At 38.7% G+C, this 19,491-nt stretch overlaps 1 protein-coding gene across 3 annotated transcripts in view; it reads left to right on the forward strand.

Moving 5' to 3' along the window:
* SCML2 (Scm polycomb group protein like 2) overlaps positions 1 to 19,491 on the forward strand; it is a 103,208-nt gene that overhangs the window by 15,243 nt on the left and 68,474 nt on the right. For all 3 annotated transcript variants that reach the window (XM_081793861.1, XM_081793862.1, XM_081793863.1), the window contains exons 2-5: positions 5,167 to 5,212; positions 8,714 to 8,782; positions 15,623 to 15,693; positions 16,578 to 16,812. In XM_081793861.1, the coding sequence (XP_081649987.1) occupies positions 5,182 to 5,212; positions 8,714 to 8,782; positions 15,623 to 15,693; positions 16,578 to 16,812 (406 nt within the window). In that variant the 5' untranslated portion in view covers positions 5,167 to 5,181. The remainder of the gene's footprint in view (positions 1 to 5,166; positions 5,213 to 8,713; positions 8,783 to 15,622; positions 15,694 to 16,577; positions 16,813 to 19,491) is intronic.

Genomic DNA, 19,491 nt, shown 5'->3' on the forward strand with positions numbered 1-19,491 from the left:
GCTTTGTCTGTTTCATTGGTCTGTATGTCAATCCTTATGCCAATACCACTCCATCTTTAAAAAGATTTTTTTAATGTTTATTTTATTTTTGAGAGAGAGAAACAGTGTGAATGGAGGAGGGGCAGAGAGAGAGGGAGACACAGAATCCAAAGCAGGTTCCAGGCTCCGAGCTGTCAGCACAGAGCCCGATGTGGGGCTTGAGTTCACAAATTGTGAGATCATGACCTGAGCTGAAATCACTTAAACGACTGAGCCACCCAGGTGCCCCTAATGCCACTCCATCTTGATTAAATATTGCCTTTAGATAAATTATTAAATCTAGTTTATCAATATTTTCTTTTGTGGTTAGTGTATTTTTATGCCTATTCAAGAAATCTTCCAACTTGTGTACATGGTACATGGATTTATTTATTTAGGTCTTCAAGGATTTACTTTTAATCATCTCTGCACACACATCTTCATCTTCTAGAATTACAAGATTACTTACTCAACTAATGGGAGCAATTGATACCAGTTGAGATTAAGAATTCAGTTATGGTTCTCCCAAAGCCAAGAGCACACTGTATATGCTGTATGATAGCTAACTTGATAACAAATTATATAAAAAAAAATTTAAAAAAAGAATTCAGTTATGGTTTAGAGATTTGAGAGAAGAACATTGGAACCTGGCTATACCTTCTATGTGTGACCCATTGCTCAGTTTTTCTTCTTTTTTTTTAAAACAATTTTTACTGTTTATTTTTGAGAGGGAGAGAGAGTGTGTGTGTGTGTGCGTGCAAGCCAGGGAGGCACAGAGAGAGGGAGATAGTGGGCTCCACGCTGACAGCAAGAGAGTCTGATGTGGAGCTTGAACTCATGAACCGTGAGATCATGACCTGAGCTGAAGTCGGACACTGAAGCGTTTTAGTGACTGAGCCACCCAGATGCCCCAGCAGAAGCCTCTTTAGTGTTCGCTCATTTTGTGTCTTCAGCCTGAAATTCCTCTCTGTCTTCTCTGCTCATTGAAATACTCATCTTCAAAGGGCCAGGTCAAGTGCCACTTCTTTGAATGTGCTTCTTATATGTTCCCAGTTAATTGTGCTTTCTGTCTTCTCACAGAGCACCACTTTTGCCTCTCTCTTTTTTAAAAAAATTTTTAATGTTTATTTTGGAGAGAGCGCGCACACGCGTGTGTGAGTGGAGAGGGAGCAGGAAGAGAGGGGGACACAGAATCTCAAGCAGACTCCAGGCTCTGAGCTATCAGCACAGAGCCTGATGCGGGGCTTGAACCCATGAACCATGAGATCATGACCTGACCTGAAGTCGGATGCTTAACCCACTTAGCCACCCAGGCGCCCCTTACCTCTGTTAGTAGAGTTTGTATTTTATTCTTTGTTCAATAATTATTAATAGTCTCTCACTGGATTTCTAAGCTCTTTTGTAGTAGACTGTATATTCTGTCCACATAGTGCCAAGCACATAGGAATTCTGTAAATAATTTTTAAATATGGGAATGCAAGCTGGTGCAGCCACTCTGGAAAACAGTATGGAGGTTCCTCAAAAAAGTAAAAATAGAACTACCCTATGACCCAGCAATTGCACTACTAGGCATTTATCCACGGGATACAGGTGTGCTGTTTCGAAGGGACACTTTCACCCCCATGTTTATAGAAGCACTATCAACAATAGCCAAAGTATGGAAAGAGCCCAAATGTCCATCGATGGATGAATGGATAAGGAAAATGTGGTATATATACACAATGGAGTATTACTTGGAAATCAAAAAGAATGAAATCTTGCCATTTGCAACTAGGTGGATGGAACTGGAGGGTATTATGCCAAGTGAAATTAGTCAGAGAAAGACAAAAATCATATGACTTACTCATATGAGGACTTTAAGAGACAAAACAGATGAACATAAGGGAAGGGAAACAAAAATAATATAAAAACAGGGAGGGGGACACAGCAGAAGAGACTCATAGATAGGGAGAACAAACAGAGGGTTACTGGAGGGGTTGTGGGGGGGGGATGGGCTAAATGGGTAAGGGGCATTAAGGAATCTACTCCTGAAATCATTGTTGCACTATATGCTAACTAATTTGGATGTAAATTAAACAAAATTAAAAATAAAATTAAAAAAATAATTTTAAATAAATGACTATATCACACCTGGAAACAGATGGTGGTAATATAGAAAGGAATAAGAAAGAGGTGGGATTTATGTTTGGTCTTAAAGGATGGGTAGGATTTCAAGCAGCAGCAAGAGCAGAAGAAGAAAAGGTATCCTATGCAGATAGAATAGCATGATGAGTTTTGAGCCAGGCCATAGGATAGCTGTAGGTGATAGACGTCAGGTGACTTTGAAATTGTGAGTTAGCTTAAATAGACCTGCAGAAGACTTTTTTGTTCAATTCAGTATGGTGAAATTATTGAAGCAGGAAGGTGATTTGGGCAGAAAGCAGCTTAGTTCATACCTGTCATGTATTGGGTAGATTGGGGTAGGGAAAGACCCTTGTGGCAAGAGGAGTTAGGTGGCTCTGGTATTAACTAGGCAGGAGCTAACGAGGGTGTAAATCAGTGTGAGGGGAAAGAGAAATGAGAGCACGCATGTTGACTACTGACTGAATGTGTGAGTGAAAGAAGAGAACCTCACACATTCAGTCATACCTGGGGTTTTAAGTCCAAGTACCTGGAAGAGTAGTGTGTTGGTAAGAGAAAAATGTCAGAAGGAGCAAGTTTTGAAGAGATGATGCTTGAGTTTAAGTCTGTTGAGTGAGAGGTGCAAAAGGTGTTCTGGGTGGCTTAATGAATGTGTTCTCCATAGACTTCCTTAAATAACAAATTACCTTCCATTATACACATAATCATGTTCTGACCACAGGCACACAGAGTAATGGGAGATGGATATCCTTTTGCCATGTTCAATATTTTTGTGTACATATTTTATAGCACTCATACTGTGTTTTGTTCATATGCCTGTTTCTGACTGGATGGAGTTGTTGGAGGGCAAGGACAGTGTATTATTTATCTTTGTTGTAGAGTGCCTGGCATATTGAGGACATGTAGGAAAAGTTTGAATTAGTGAATGAATTAGCGGCTCATAATACATATGTCTTTGAGCAAATAATTGTCTTGTTAGAAGACTTGACTCTTGCAGTTCTTACAAGTTTTACCAACACAGGCGTGATACTTCTACCACTCCAAAATATGGGCTTAAGAGGGTTTTTGGATAGGCCTCAGGCTGAATCCCAACTCTACCAGTTTACCATCTGCTCTTTTTAATTCATTTAACCATAAAATTCACCCTTTTATTTTTTTTTTTAATGTTTATTTTTGAGAGAGAGTGAGAGAGTGGGCGAGCAGGGAGGGGCAGAGAAAGAGGGAGAGAGAGAATCCCAAGCAGGCTCTGTGCTTGCCAGCCCAGAACTGTGAAATCATGACCTGAGCCGAAATCAAGAGCCAGATGCTTAACCGACTGAGCAACCCAGGTGCTCCTAAAATTCACCCTTTTAAAGTTTATAATTCAGTGGTTTTTAGTGTATTCACAAGGCTGTGCAACTGTCACGACTATTTAATTCCAGAATATTATTATCACCCCACAAAAGAAACCCCTTACCCATACCCATTAGTAGTCGTTCCCTAGTCCCTATTTCCCCAGCCTCTGCAAGCTACTCATCTACTGAGCTTATTTTTTTAATTTATTTTTTAAATTTACATCCAAGTTAGTTAGCATATAGTGCAACAGTGATCTCAGGAGTAGATTCCTTAATGCCCCTTATCTGTTTAGCCCATCCCTCCTCCCACACCCCCTCCAGTAACCCTCTGTTTTCCATATTTAAGAGTCTCTTATGTTTTGTCCCCTTCCCTGTTTTTATGATTTTTGCTTCCCTTCCCTTATGTTCATCTGTTTTGTATCTTAAAGTCCTCATATGTGTGAAGTCATATGATTTTTGTCTTTCTCTGACTCATTTCACTTAGCATGATGCCCTTTAGTTCCATCCATGTAGTTGCAAATGGCAGGATTTCATTCTTTTTGATTGCCGAGTAGTACTCCGTTGAATATATATACCACATTTTCTTTATCCATTCATCCATCGATGGACATTTGGGCTCTTCCATATTTTGGCTATTGTTGATAGTGCTGCTAGGCACATGGGGGTGCATGTACCCCTTCGAAACAGCATACCTGTATCCCTTGGATAAATACCTAGTAGTGCAATTGCTGGGTCATAGGGTAGTTCTATTTTTAATTTTTTGAGGAACCTCCATGCTGTTTTCTAGAGTGGCCGCACCAGTTTACATTCCCATCAGCAGCGCAAAAGAGATCCTCTTTCTCTGCATTCTCGCCAACATCTGCTGTTGCCTGAGTTGTTAATGTTAGCCATTCTGACAGGTGTGAGGTGGTTCTCATTGTGGTTTTGATTTGTATTTCTCTGATGAGTGATGTTGAGCATTTTTTCATGTGTCAGTTGGCCATCTGGATGTATTCTTTGGAGAAGTGTCCATATTCTGTCTTTTTGCCCATTGCTTCACTGGATTATTTGGTTTTTTGGGTGTTGAGTTTGAGAAGTTCTTTATAGAATTTTGGATACTAACCCTTTATCTGATATGTCGTTTGCAAATATCTTCTCCCATTCCATCGGTTGCCTTTTGGTTTTGCTGATTGTTTCCTTTGCTGTGCAGAAGCTTTTTATTTTGATGAGGTCCTAGTAGTTCATTTTTGCTTTTGTTTGCCTCGCTTCCGGAGACGTGTTGAGGTAGAAGTTGCTGCGGCCAAAGTCAAAGAGGTTTTTGCCTGCTTTCTCCTCGATTTTGATGGCTTCCTGTCTTACATTTAGGTCTTTCATCCATTTTGAGTTTATTTTTGTGTATGGTGTAAAAAAGTGGTCCAGGTTCATTCTTCTGCATGTCGCTGTCCAGTTTTCCCAGCACCACTTGCTTAAGAGACTATTTTTATTCTACTGGATATTCTTTCCTGCTTTGTCAAAGATTCGTTGGGCATACGTTTTTGGGTCCATTTCTGGGTTCTCTATTCTGTTCCATTGATCTGAGTGTCTGTTTTTGTGCCAGAGCTTATTTTTATGCAAAGGAAAGATTAAAATGATTTAACTCTATAACTGATTTCTTATAATCCTATTCTTCAGAAATGTGCTGAAAGGAGGCTTTAATTGGTCTTTCTCCTTGTAGGAAAGAATACCGGAAATGGATATCAGGGGGCAAACAGAGAATGAAGGTAAGATTTACTTTCCAAAGATGATAGTATTTTTAGTATTCATTTGGAATGAATATCTTCTAGTAGACTGAACTTTTGAAAAAAAAAACCCTTTTAGAAATAAAGTCACAAGAGATGTCAGGTGCTTAGAATTGACGTTTTAGAACCAAATAGCTAGTAAAGGTAATTTTGTCTTTCCTTCCTAGTTTTATAAGTGAAAAAATGGACACTCAGGGAGTTTAAGTCAACAGGTTCTACAACAATCTGTGACAAAATCAGAATCAAAATCTCCTAACTCTAATTATAAATGGTTAAAAAAATGCTTCATCCTGTCTTGCTTTAGTGAGAGGTCTGCTTACTGTCCCATGAATATGCCACACTCATTTTCACTCTCTTTTGAGTTGTACAGTTGACCCTTGAACAACACGGGTTTGAATTGCATGAGTCCACTAATGCATGGATTGTGGAGCCTCCCTGGGATTCTCTCTCTGACCCTCCCCTGCTCTCTCTCTCTCTCTCTCTCTCTCTCTATCTCTTTCTCTCTCTCAAAAATAATAAATAAACATTAAAAAAAAAAAAAGACCCAGTTCAAGTCCTGTGTCTCTTAGGAGTTTTTCTCTGGCTGAATGCTGAATGTTGTTTCCTGCTGTTGCCAATTTTGTCGAGTTTACTTTGGTCTCTGTGAGTAGATTCTCAGCTTCTCTAGAGCAGGAACCATATCTTTACAGTTTCACTTTCTTTCCTATTAGAAAATCTTACTGTAGGGGCATCTGGGTGGCTCAGTCCGTTGAGGGTCCGACTTTTGGTTTCAGCTCAGGCCAAGATCTCATGGTCATGGGATTGAACCTCATGTCAGGCTCAGGGCTGAGGATGGAGCATGCTTGGGATTTTCTCTCTTCCTCTCCCTCCCCCAACTCGTGTGTGCGCTCTCTCTCTCAAAATAAATAAACATTAAAAAAAAATAGCAACTTAGGTATCCATCTGAAATGTTCACATGTCTTAAAGAGTCACTGAGTCATAACCAGAAAGTAGATCTGTTACCTTAAATTGTATACCTGGTATCATTCATAGATCTTTCTTTGAAAAGTTTGTCATTTGACAATTTGGTCATCAATAAGGGTAAAACAGCCATGAATTGGCAACAACACATTAAGTATGGTTAAATTCATGAGTTCATAATGATACAACAAAATAAAACTTATTGGTTATCTGTGGAGAATGCTAGGGATCTAACTCATTATTTTGAAAACTAGAAAATAAAGGAAAAGAACAAAGTATTGCTTGTGACTTTCTTATATGATCTGTACCTCAGGGTAATTGAATGATTGAAAAGGGTAGGTTTCTTTCTTTCCAAGTTTTCTGGCTAATTAAGACAGGATGATAGAGGCACCGGGGTGCCTCAGTCAGTTGAGCATCTGACTTTGGCTCGGGTCATGATCTCACAGTTTGTGAGTTCGAGCCCTGTGTTGGGCTCTAAGGTGACAGCTCAGAGCCTGGAACCTGCTTCAGATCCTGTGTCTCCCTATCTTTGCCCCTCCCCTTCTTACTGTCTGTCTCTCTCTCTCTCAAAAATAAATAAATATTAAACAAAATTCTTTAAGACAGGAGGGTAAAATTAGAATACCTCCAGGGCGCCTGGGTGGCTCAGTCGGTTAAGCAGCAGACTTCAGCTCAGGTCATGATCTCATGGCTCATGGGTTCAAGCCCCATGTCAGGCTCTGTGCTAACACGTCAGAGCCTGGAGCCTGCTTCAGATTCTGTGTCTCCCTCTCTCTCTGCCTCTCCCCCTCTCTCAAAAATAAATAAACATTAAAAAAATTAGAATATTTCCATTTTGCAGCTGCTAATGAACTAACGGATCTAGGCAATAGCCATCCATGGCTGCTTATATCACAAAAAGAGAGAGAACTAGATATTAGGAGCCTCCTGTGAGAAGTTCACAATACCACCTGTGAAGTCATCTTCTCATCTCAGAAAAGCCAAACCTAGGTGCCTGGGTGGCCCAGTTGGTTGAGCGTCCGACTTTGGCTCTGGTCATGATCTCACAGTTTGTGGGTTTGAGCCCCACGTTGGGCTCTGTGCTGACAGCTCAGAGCCTGGAGCCTGCTTCAGATTCTGTGTCTCCATCTCTCTCTGCCCTTCCCCCATTCACACTCTGTCTCTCTTGCTCTCTCTCAAAAAATAAATATATATATAAAAAAAGAAAAACCAAACCTAAATCTGATTATGCTTTCTGGATCAAAACACTAATACAAATTTAGAGAAAATATAAGGACCAGAAGAACCCAGTACCGTAGGAGCTAGTCAGCATAATCCAGACTGGAAAACTAAACTGGTATCATCAGCAAAAAAAATTCCCAGAGGAAGGAAAAGAAAAAGGAGGAGGAGGGAGCCTGTAAGTATCAAGAGAGACTGAAAACACTTATCATCCCTTGCTATATATGGACCTTATTTGGGTCCTGATTCATAGAAACACACTTAAAATAAGACATTTGGGGAAATATGAATACTGACTGCTTATTTGGTGTTATAATGGAATTCTGGTTAATCTTCTCAGCATAATAACAGCATTATGGTTAATTTAGAAAAGAGATAAATATATGTGGACAGAATAATGTCTTGGTAAGTCACAAGGTTCAGTGCTATTGGAGCTCCTCAACTTGGCCCAGAGAAAAATCTCTGCCTAATTACATTGTATTCCAGCTTCCCTCTTATGTTAAAAAAAATTTGAGAGAGAGAGTGTGAGAGCGAGCGTGAGCAGGGAGAGGGGCAGAGGGGGAGAGAGAGAGAGAAAATATCTTAAGCAGACTCCACACTCAGCACAGAGCCTGATGGCAGGGCTTGATTCCAAGACCCTGGGATCATAACCTGGGCCAAAATCAAGATTTGGGTGCTCAACCGACTGAGCCACCCAGGTGCCCCTATCAGGTTTTAAAATTCTCAAAAGCATGCAGTTTCTTTCTAGGGCATGTTAATTCTAACAAATGCTTAATGATGTTCTGCATGCCAGGTCCTAATCTAGGCACTGAGGATACAGCAGTGAACAAAAGAAACAAAATAAAATAAATAGATCCCTGCCCTTTTGGAGCTTACATGAGTGGAGTGAGACATATAACAAACAAAATAAATGAGCAAATTTTAAGATACATGGTATGTTAGTGAAGTCCTATGCAGGAAATATGCAAAAATTTAAACGGGCTCCTATTAGAAAATAGTTTCAGTTTATAGGTTTTCTTTTTTTTTTTTTTTAAGTTTATTTATCAGAGAGAGAGAGAGAGAGAGAATGAGCAGGGGGAGGGGCAGAGAGAGAGGGAGAGAGAGAATCCCAAGCAGGCTCCATACTGCCATCGCAGAGTGTGATGTGGGGCCCGAACCCACAAACTGAGATCATGACTTGAGCTGAATTCAGATGCTTAACGGAATGAGTCACCCAGGTGCCCCTCATTTACAGGTTTTCTAGGAACTCTTTCAGACTTTTCCTATGGCCTTCCATATTGCTCACTATTTTCTTTCTTTTTTTAGATACAATGGGTGACAAGAAGGAGAATCAAGAGAAAGTGCCTGACTCAGGCACACCTTCTGTGCAGAGTGGTAGGTTTTAAAGTATTTCAGTACAATGTATTTTTCTTCCTCATTCAGTGTTGATATGAACTCTTAATGCTTTTGGTATAGTATACATGTATGGTAAACTCTTGTAAATATAAAACCTAAGCAATGGGAAAAGTAAAACAATAGTATTTTATTTTGAAAATTTTACTTTGGTTTTATTTTAGAGATATTGGTATGGGATTAAAGTAAAAAGAAAACATGTATTTCAGTGCACATTTTGCCAAATTAATGGTGCATAGTTAATAATTACCATTTATTACCAATTAGAAATAATCTGTTTATTAATAAAAATTCTTCTAATATTAGAGTTAATATGAAAATCCTTTTTTTTATGGTCAAAAGACAGTTCATTGGATAAAAGCTTAGGCATTGGGAGGTCTGACAGATCTGTTCTAGAATCCTGGCCTCATTCTTTACTGGCCTTGTGACCTTGGGCAAATTACTCAATGTTATTAGTCTCTTTTGTCTTCTCTGTAGCACAGGGATAATACTACTTAATTCATAGGACTATTGGAATTAAATAAAGGAAATGAATGTAAAGCACCTAATATAATGCCTAGGCATGCAGTAAAATGATCAGTAAATGTTTATTTATTAACCTGGAGTTATTAATTCATGTTTTAAGTTCTTTATTGTGAACAGCATGTGTATAGCACTGCATTAGAGACTCAGGAGATAGAATCTGACCCATTGTACCTGCTATTAAGGAAAATGAAAAAATTAGTCACATGCACATAAAAGGCTGAATTGAAAAAATACTCTAACAAACTGACTGTGTTTATCAGAGATTTCCAGGTAAACATTTTGCCCCTTGTTTTTCTTTTGTCCTGTCCTGCCAGCCCCACTCTCGGGGTAGTTCACCTGTGACTTTCTGTTCCTACAGAAGATTGTCTATAAAGGTAATCCCCATGGAATAATTTTTTCTCACTGTAGCTGGGCTCCCAGTGCTTCCTTAGCTTCCTTTTCCATTGGCCTTATTTGTTTTTCAGCAATTCCCTCCAACCTCCAAAACCCTCCAAGGAAAGGGAGGCTATTAGGTTAGAATATTCTTCCTTAATCCCTACAAATTCCTCTCCATCTGTTTTATTTTTTTTAATATAACATTTTTATTGAGATATAATTTACATACCATAGAATTCACCCATTTAAAGTATACAATTCATTAGCTCTTGATATATTCACAGACTTGTGCCATCATCACCACAATCAATTTTAGAACATTTTCATCATCCTAAATAGAAATCCCATACCCAGTTAGCAGTCACTCCCCATTTTTCCCCAGTGCCTCTCCCCTGCTTCATCTCTAGGCAACCACTTATGTATTTCCTGTCTCTATAGATTTGCTATTCTGGACATTTCATAGAAATAAATTTAAAAAATATATTCTTAAAGATTGAAACTAGTAACTTCAAAATTCTCAAACTGTTGATTGAAAAAAAATGAGATTACTTAATGAAACTGACAGACATCTGCAGGTATTTCTCAGGGCTCTGACCCTAACTTTTCATCTTAGAAATCTGTGATTGTTAGAAGGTAAACTCCAAGAGAGCCAGGACTTTTGTTTTTTTTATTAATTGCTGTGTCCACTGTACCTAGGACAGTGCCTCGCACATACTGGCAACTTTGTATGAGAAACCAGTGATGAATAAGACAAACATGATTCCTGCCTTCTTTGAGCTTAGGGGGCAAGATTGACATTAAACAAATGCCCAGTTACAGGTGTGATAATTGCCATGAATTAGTAGCTGCTGATCATTCAGCCAAGAAGCTTCCAGCTCTAGATATTTTTCTCATCTTCTTTATTTACATACCCTCTAAACTCAAGCCTAGTACTGATGAGAGACATCAGAATTCTGATTTACTCTGGAGAAGACCAAGGGGGCTCATATAGATTATTTTCAGTTTGCCAAAAGGTGTTTGGGCTAATGTATGGACTAGATTAGAGTACAAGTCAAACAAGGACCATGGACATGTGTTAATAACAATCAGACCATGAGGTTATGTGTATACACCTGTCTCACGAACAAACCTGTCAGTTGCCAGGCTTCTTTTCTGAGAGAGAATAACATCCCCCTGCCCCAGTCTGTCCATGAGGATAAGATGCAGAGGCCGACTGGGACCTCAGGTTTGGGTAAGACTTTCTATTTTGGCTCTTGGTCAGGAATTCTAGCTGTGGTATTATTGTGGATGTGTCAAATTTAAATTTAAGTAAATCCTGTTGGTCTGTGTGTGTTTCCCCCTGTGTTATTGGTAGGGTCTCAGCACATGGGTAGCCAAATTGAACGGTTTTGGGAACTGAAAATTTTGCCATATGAATGAAGGAAAAAAGTTAAGGCTCCAATGGTTAAGTACTACATAGGGTCATTAGCTAGCACTATGAATAGAAGTGAGAGAAAATGATCATATTACAGTGTACTGGTATAAAGGATTTGCTAGCTTAAATTATAGCCCATTCAGACATTAATGGTGATAGAATAAAAACTTGTGTTAGATAAATTAAATATTTTCCAGTGTCATTGAAAATTTTTACAAGTGTAGCTGGTTTATTTGAGATGTAATTGTGAAATGATTTTAGTTTCCCAGTCATTATTTTCAACTTCCTTTCCTTTCTTTCTGGGATGTTGGCTCTTTAATCCATAGTCAGATTTTTCTCTCCATTCATGTTGTGTTTTGTTCTTTTTTTAAAATGCTCTCTAAGATCATATGGTGGTAGAACTTCATTTAGAACCTTGGGTCTTTTTATTGTCAGGTTAGTAGTTAGGAGGTCACTGAAATATCCTGGTCAGTTCTATTTTGGACCTATGGATCACTTTATATATATATATATATACATATATATATATATATATATACACACACACACACACACACACATATATATACATATATATACACACACATATTATATATTTTGTATATATATTTTGTATATATATGTTTTATATATATAAATTTATACATAATATAAATACAAATTATAAAATATATATATATTTTAAAGTTTATTTATTTTGAGAGAGAGAGGGAGCATGAGCGGGACAGGACCAGAGAGAGAGGGAGAGAGAGAATCCCAAGCAGGCTCCACACTGGCAGTGCAGAACCCGACACGGGGCTCAAGCTCATGAACCGCGAGATCATGACCTGAGCCGAAGTTGGACGCTTAGCAGACTGAGCCTCCCAGGTGCCCCTAATATATTAAAATTTTTTTAATTTTAAGTAGGCTCCACATCCAACATGGGGCTTCAACTCATGACCCTGAGATCAAGAGTCCCACACTCTATGGCTGAGCTAGCCAGGCACCCCTCAGTTTTTATGTTTGACAAAGCTATCCGGTATTAATAAATTTGGCACAGCTATGACATTTAGTTTTAGAATAATCATACCTTTTATTGAGTGACTTACATGTGTGCTGTGTCACTTAATTCTCAAAATACCTTGTACCATATGTATTACTTTTCCTCATTTGGTAGATGATAAGGAACTGAGGCTGAGAAAGTGAAATGACTTGATCAGGTCACAAAGCTTTTAAGAAGCAGAACCAAACTAGAAAAAGGTGGGTTCGCCTGCTGAGCCCATATTCTTGACATTTTACCACATGCCATTCAGCACTGTGGTAGTGCTAGCTTCATATCATTTAGAAGTGGAGTTAATCCCTGTATTTTTTTTTTTTTAATGGAGCAGTCTCTTAAATTTATGGTTAAAAAAAAGCAGGGTGTACAATGTTATGTCTGACATGCTTAATACCATATATAATATGTATACATATGCATATAAATGCATACACACACATAACAGTGGTATGCTGATGCTGGCTCACATCAGGTTGGGAGAGGGTCACTTGTGTACATGTCTTCCCAACTTCATAGTTGTTGACTTGACCTTGGCACCTTGCAATCAGCCATGGTAGTAGTATTTATACCATAGAAATCTGGAAATACTATCAGTTAGGCTTTTTATTTGTATATTTTGGAAAGCTGGTTGCTGATTTATCAGCATTCCATTTGTGTGTGTGTGTGTGTGTGTGTGTGTGTGTGTGTGTGTGTAAACATTATACCCTTCAAAGGTCAAAGGATATATAAGAGGCTTGTCATGCAGATTTCCCCAAGAAGGGAAACTGTCAAACCCAGTATATATTTTTTAATGTTTGTTTATTTATTTTGAGGGGGGGGGGAGCACACGCAAGAACAGTGGAGAGGCAGAGAGACAGTGGGAGAGAAAGAATCCCAAGCACAGAGCCTAACTCGGGGCTTGATCTCACGAATTGTGAGGTGATGACCTGAGCTGAAATCAAGAGTCAGATGCTTAACCAACTGTGCCACCCAGGTGCCCCAAACCCAATATTTTTATAGTGAGGAAGTTAAACAAGAGTATAGGTGGTTGATGAGAATTAAACTTGGTATGAATTAAAAGTACCTTTAATACTGCTGTTAAGTCTTTTTCTTAGTGTCTTGGTAGTCTTAACTGGAACAGTGAATTGAAGTGTTCAAGTCAGGCTAAGTACATTGCTTTCTGACTTTCCTCAATACCATTGTAGTATATCATGAAGACCGAATGAGAGAAGGACAGCAAGGGTTTGTAGAAAATATAGATCATTAAAATAATTCATATCAGTGACTGTACTGATGACTGGTTTATTGCTTTATTCTGCCACTGTATTCTTTTATTTTTAATGTTTATTTATTTTTGAGAGAGAATGTGAGTGGGGGAGAGGCAGAGAGAGGATAGAGACTCCAAAGCAGGCTCTGTGCTGACAGCAGAGAACCCAGTGTGGGCTCGAACCCACAACCTGACCTGAGCCAAAGTTGGAGCTTAACTGACTGAGCCACCCAGGTGCCCCTCTGCCACCATATTCTTAACATCCTGTATGGAGATCTAATAGTCAATTGAGGAACAACTCTGATTCTCAGATTTTTTCTCTTTCCATAAAGCATTGCAGGGGTAAGATTCTGTTAGACCACATACCTCAACACCTTTAGTTCTCCATGAAAAAATAAAAAAGTGCCTTCACATTAATGGGATGAAATGGTCTTGAGTAAACACATGTCTTGAGTAAATTTATATTAGAGACAGATGAGAAGAATTTGCTGTTACTCTATAAAAAATCATTTTGTTCTTAGAGTCCACATTGTTAGAATCACTGTGCTAATTTCTCGTGACATTGAGAAGATCTTGAGTGTAATTTGTATCAGAACCAGTATTATCAGAAAGTTGTCTCTTTCATTTCTGTGCTGGTAATTAAATGTAGATCAGGAAATTTAAATATGCTCTGTAGGAAGTCTTTTAAATTTTTTTTTTTATTTTTGGGGGGTGGGGAGAGAGAGAATGAATGAATGAATGAATGAATCTTAAGCAGGCTCCATGCACAGTGTAGAGCCCAATGCAAGGCTTGATCCCATGACCCTGGGATCATGACTTTAGCCGAAATCTAGATTCAGATACTCAACCAACGGAGCCACCCAGGCGCCACTAGGAAGTCTTTCCCACCTTTTTTTTTTTTAAATTTAAATATTAGTTAACATACAGTGCGATATTGGTTTCAGGATAGAATTCAATGATTCATCACTTACATACTTACATATAACACCCATGCTCGTCACAAACAAGTGCCCTCCTTAGTACCCATCTAACCCATTTCCTACCCACTTTCCCACAAACCCACAAACCCATAGTTTGTTCTCTATCATTAAGAGTCTCTTGGGGCACCTGGGTGGCTCATTTGGTTAAGCAACTGGACTTCGGCTCAGGTCATAATCTCACAGTTCGTGGGTTCGAGCCTTGAGTCGGGCTCTGTGCTGACAGCTCAGAGCCTAGAGCCTGCTTTGGATTCTGTGTCTCCCTCTCTCTCTGTCCCTCCTTTGCTTGTGCTCTGTCTCTCAACAATAAATGTTATAAAAATGTGTTTAAAAAGTCTCTTGTGGTTTGTTTCCCTCTCCTGTTCCCCCATATGTTCATCTGTTTTGTTTCTTACGTTCCACATATGAGTGAAATCATATGGTATTTGTGTTTCTCTGATTGACTTATTTCTCTTAGCTCCATCCACATCATTGCAGATGGTAAGATTTCATTCTTTTTGATGGCTGGGTAATACTACATTGTATATATACATATATATATATATATATATATATATATATATATATATATGTATATATACATACATACCACATCTTAATGATCCATTCATCAGTTGATGGACATTTGAGCTCTCACCCTAGTTTGGTTAATGTTAATAATGCTGCTATAAACACTGGGGTGCATGTACCCTTCGAATCTGTATTTTTGTATAGGAAGTCTTTTTTTTTTTTTTTTTAACGTTTATTCATTTTTGAGACAGAGGGAGACAGAGCATGAACGGGGGAAGGTAAGAGAGAGAGGGAGACACAGAATCTGAAACGGGCTCCAGGCTCTGAGCTGTCAGCACAGAGCCCGACGTGGGGCTCGAACTCACGGACTGCGAGATCATGACCTGAGCCGAAGTTGGACGCCCAACCGACTGAGCCACCCAGGCGCCCTAGGAAGTCTTTTTTAAAAGAGAGATGGAGGGGTGGGCTCAGTGGGTTAAGTCACCGATTCTTGGTTTCGGCTCAGGTCACGATCTTGTGTTTTGTGGAATCAAGCCTCGTGTCAGGCTCTGTGCTGAGTGCAGAGCCTGGTTGGGATTCTCTTTCTCCCTCTCTCTCTGCCCCTACCTTGCTCATACTTGTCAAATATATAAGCTTAAAAAAATAAAAGAGATATGGAACTAAAGTCCATTTTACTCCTGAAAGTTAGTATACATATTATATATACTAAAAAACCTATTTCATGCATTTTTCCCCCCAGATGAGTTCCACTGGGAAAATTACTTGAAAGAGACTGGATCTTTGGGTGCTCCTTCAGAGTGTTTCAGACAGGTATGCCCAAATTGTGTAGAAGTTGTATATATTAACGTGAACTGTTAATTTGTTGAAGGATGTTTGTGCGATTGTTAGATTCTAGTAGTGCGAAGAGGTAATGGGGATTGTGGTAGTGCCACTTAAAGGGCAGATGGTATCTTTGCATTTATTCATTAAGAAGTTACTCTACGTCAGGTATACTAAGCCCTCATGACTGTCCATCTGGAGGGGGAGACAGACATGTAAAAAGTTAATTATGAAAATATGATAACTGTACTGCGAGTGCTCACAGAAGAGATGGTATCTGAGATGGTTGGAATGAGGGCAGAGATATTCCAGGTAGAGAGAACATCCAAAGCAAAGGCACATGGGTGTAAAAGAACCCGAGTGTTGAGGGATGGCATGGGTGGCTGGAGCACAAAGTGGGTAGAGGTGATAGTGTAGAAATAAGGTTAAAGGTGTGGGGGCTTTTAAACTGTACTGAGGACTTGCACTTAAGCAGGGGTGAGCTGCCAGTTGGTTTATTTCAAGGGGAATGGCCTAATCAGATTCTTATTTTAGAAAGCCTCTCAGGGTGCCTTTTAGAGGGTGTATTTGAATTGCCTGGAAGTGGGCAGAGGAGTAAGACCAGCAATGAGCAGGGTTTTTATGCTTCGTGCCAAGCCAAGGAGAGGATTTGGAGATCTTTTCCTTGACCCTTATAGTTCTTTTGCTTACCATCTGCTATGACTGGTACTTAAAACATTTATTGAGTATTGTGGTAACATAACTGACCATTTGTTTTTCTTACAGTTGATACATTTTAACAAAACTGTGTGTGTGTGTGTGTGTGTGTGCGCGCTTGTGCGTGCGTGCACGTGTGCATACGCACGGATGTAATATATACATATATATGTATGCAGTCTAAGGTTCCACCAGCTAATGAATTCAAAGTTGGCATGAAATTGGAAGCCCATGACCCTCGCAATATGACTTCAATATGTGTAGCCACGGTCGTCGGAATTACTGGTGCCAGGCTACGTTTAAGACTGGATGGTAGTGACAACAGAAATGATTTTTGGAGGCTTGTTGATTCTCCAGACATACAGCCTATTGGGACCTGTGAAAAGGAAGGGGACTTACTTCAGCCTCCACTGGGTAAGAATAAACAGTTTTTAAAATAGCATATTCTTGCTAATGTAACATTCAGTAGAAATAGTTTTAAGTGGCCTTATTTTTTAAAGATTTTATTTTATTTTTTAAAGTTTATTTATTTATTTTGAGAGAGAGTGTGTGGACACGAGCAGGGGAGGGCAGAGAGAGGGAGAGTGAGAACCCCAAGCAGGCCCTACACTATCAGTGTGGACCCCAGTGTGGGGCTCAAGCCCAGGAACCATGAGACAATGACCTGAGCCAAAACCAAGAGTAGGATTGTCAACTGACTGAGCCACTCAAGAGCCGCAAGATTTTATTTTTAAGAAATCTCTACATTGATCATGGGGCTCGAACTCATAACCCCAGGATCAAGCGTTCCCTGCTCTACTGACTAAGTCAGCCAGGTGCCCCTGAAGTGGCCTTTTAGAAATCTCTTCTAGGGATTTTTGCAAATAGATTGTCAGGTGGTTCCTGTGGAGAATGTATGAGAGAGGAACTCTGTAGCCTATGTTACAGAGTTTTACTTAAATACACATGTGGCATATATATGTATGCTGAAGGTTCCCCACTCCAGGGCAATACATATGCTGTCTTCAAACTTGAAATGTCAGAAACAGCACTACTAGGTTACACATGCAGATTCAGAAACCCTTCTGGGGGAGAAGTTTGTAGCATTTGTTACAAGTTATTCTTTCCTTATTATTGTCCACTGAACCATTTAGCATTTTCACCATGGGGATGAGCACAGGGGAAGAGTATGATTCCACACCCAGACTCCAGTTTCAACTTTGAAAATTTCATTATATCTACAATGGGAGGAAATCATAGTGAAAGGAGTAAGGGTCTTTAGGACTTTGAAAAGGAAGAGATTGTTGGAACTTTAGAAGCAAAGGTTTTAAAAAGCTGTCAAGTTTGAGTTTTTAAAAGGTAAAAAGTAGGTGACTCCAATTTGGGGCAAAATAGTTCACTCTTAATATTTAGATGTACTCTGATATTCTGTAGAAAATAAATGATTTCCTTTATTCTGCTATCTGTGAGTGAATGGTGGATATTGGTTTTTGTTTCTTCTTTACAATGCTGAAAATGAAAATTCTCTGTTGTAAAGGAAAATGAGGAGATGGATTTTTTTTGGTCTCCTACTAGTTAAAAATTCCCTGAGAACCCAAAATTTAAGATATTAATAATAACCACTCTTGGGGTGCCTGGCTAGCTCAGTCGGAAGAGCATGAGACTCTTGACCTGGGGTTTGTGAGTTTGAGCCCCATGTTAGGTATAGAGATGATTTAAAATCTTTAGAAAAAAAACCACTTTTTTAGCAATATATTTTTATACTTTCCTTGCTCTAGTTGTTAATCATTCCTAATTTGGTTTAAAATGTTTTAAAAAAAACTAATTAGAGATGTGTTCTTCCAAGAGGGTGGTTTAGGGTGTGTGTGTGTTTTCTGCTTTTTGCCTTCTTTCTTCATATCACTTATGTTTTTTGTTTACTCTTCTCTCTTAAATCATACAGAATTCTATAAGAGATAGAAGTGTAAATCTGAGGCTTAGTGCTTCCCTACTGGGATTTGATTTCTGTTTACAAATGGTAATATGTTTTTGTATTTAAAGGAAGCACAGCTATTGTGATTGTCAGCATTTCAAACACATAGCCAGATTTATGATCATTCCTTTTTCAAATTACTTTTAGAGTTTATTTTTATTAATTAAAAATATCAAGTACATAGTAGTACATGCTGATTGATAGATATTTTGGTAGTACATGTTAAAAACACACAAGTTTTGCCAGTCTGCTCATTAGGTGTTTTTGAATAGTTTAGTTTCCATTTTAATATAACACAATTTACTTGGTTTTCTTCTTTTAAAGATTATTTAAACCTTAAAGGTTATTATTTAAAAGAATTTTTAAAGTTTTAGCATACAAACAGAAGAGTATACACATCATAAGTGTACAGCTTATAAATGAACACATCTATGTATAACCATCACTCAAATCAAGAAACAGAACATTATCAGCACCCCAGAAACCCCACTCCTCCTGATCTCCAGTTATAAACCTCCCATTCCCAAAGGTACCCCTGCCTAGACTTCCTAACATTATAGATTAGTTTTATCTGTGTTTGAATTTTTATTTTATGTATGTATGTATTTATTTTTAGGTTTATTTTGAGAGAGAGAGAGCATACACAAGCAGTGTAGTGACAGAGAGAAAGGGAGAGAGAGAGAATCCCAAGCAGGTTCCGCACGGGTAGCTCAGACTCCGATGAGGGCCTCGAACTCAAGAACCATGAAATCATGACCTGAGCCAAAACTAAGAGTTGGATGTTTAACTGACTGAGCAACCCAGGAGCCCCTGTGTTTGAATTTTTATATGCACTTTCATCTATTTTTGTCCTTTTAATCTATGTTTGACTTTAGGCAATTAAAGAATTAAGAAAAATGTCAAGTTAAGGTGATGGTGATGATAATGATTGCGTGATAGAAGAGGATAAGATGGGGGTTAAGAAAAAGGCATAAGGACCAGAGAACAACTGTTATGCAATATTCTAACCATAATGTGGCAAATCCATGTTGTGGATGATTATTTATTAGATATCACTAATAATACTGATTTATTATAAAGGAGTATATAATAAATCTCCCCGTTCCCCATTTTTTTTCCTAACAACAATTATTTTCCCAACA

This window comes from Panthera onca, chromosome X, assembly GCF_046562875.1.
Source record: "Panthera onca isolate mPanOnc1 chromosome X, mPanOnc1 haplotype 2, whole genome shotgun sequence".
NCBI lineage: Eukaryota > Metazoa > Chordata > Mammalia > Carnivora > Felidae > Panthera > Panthera onca.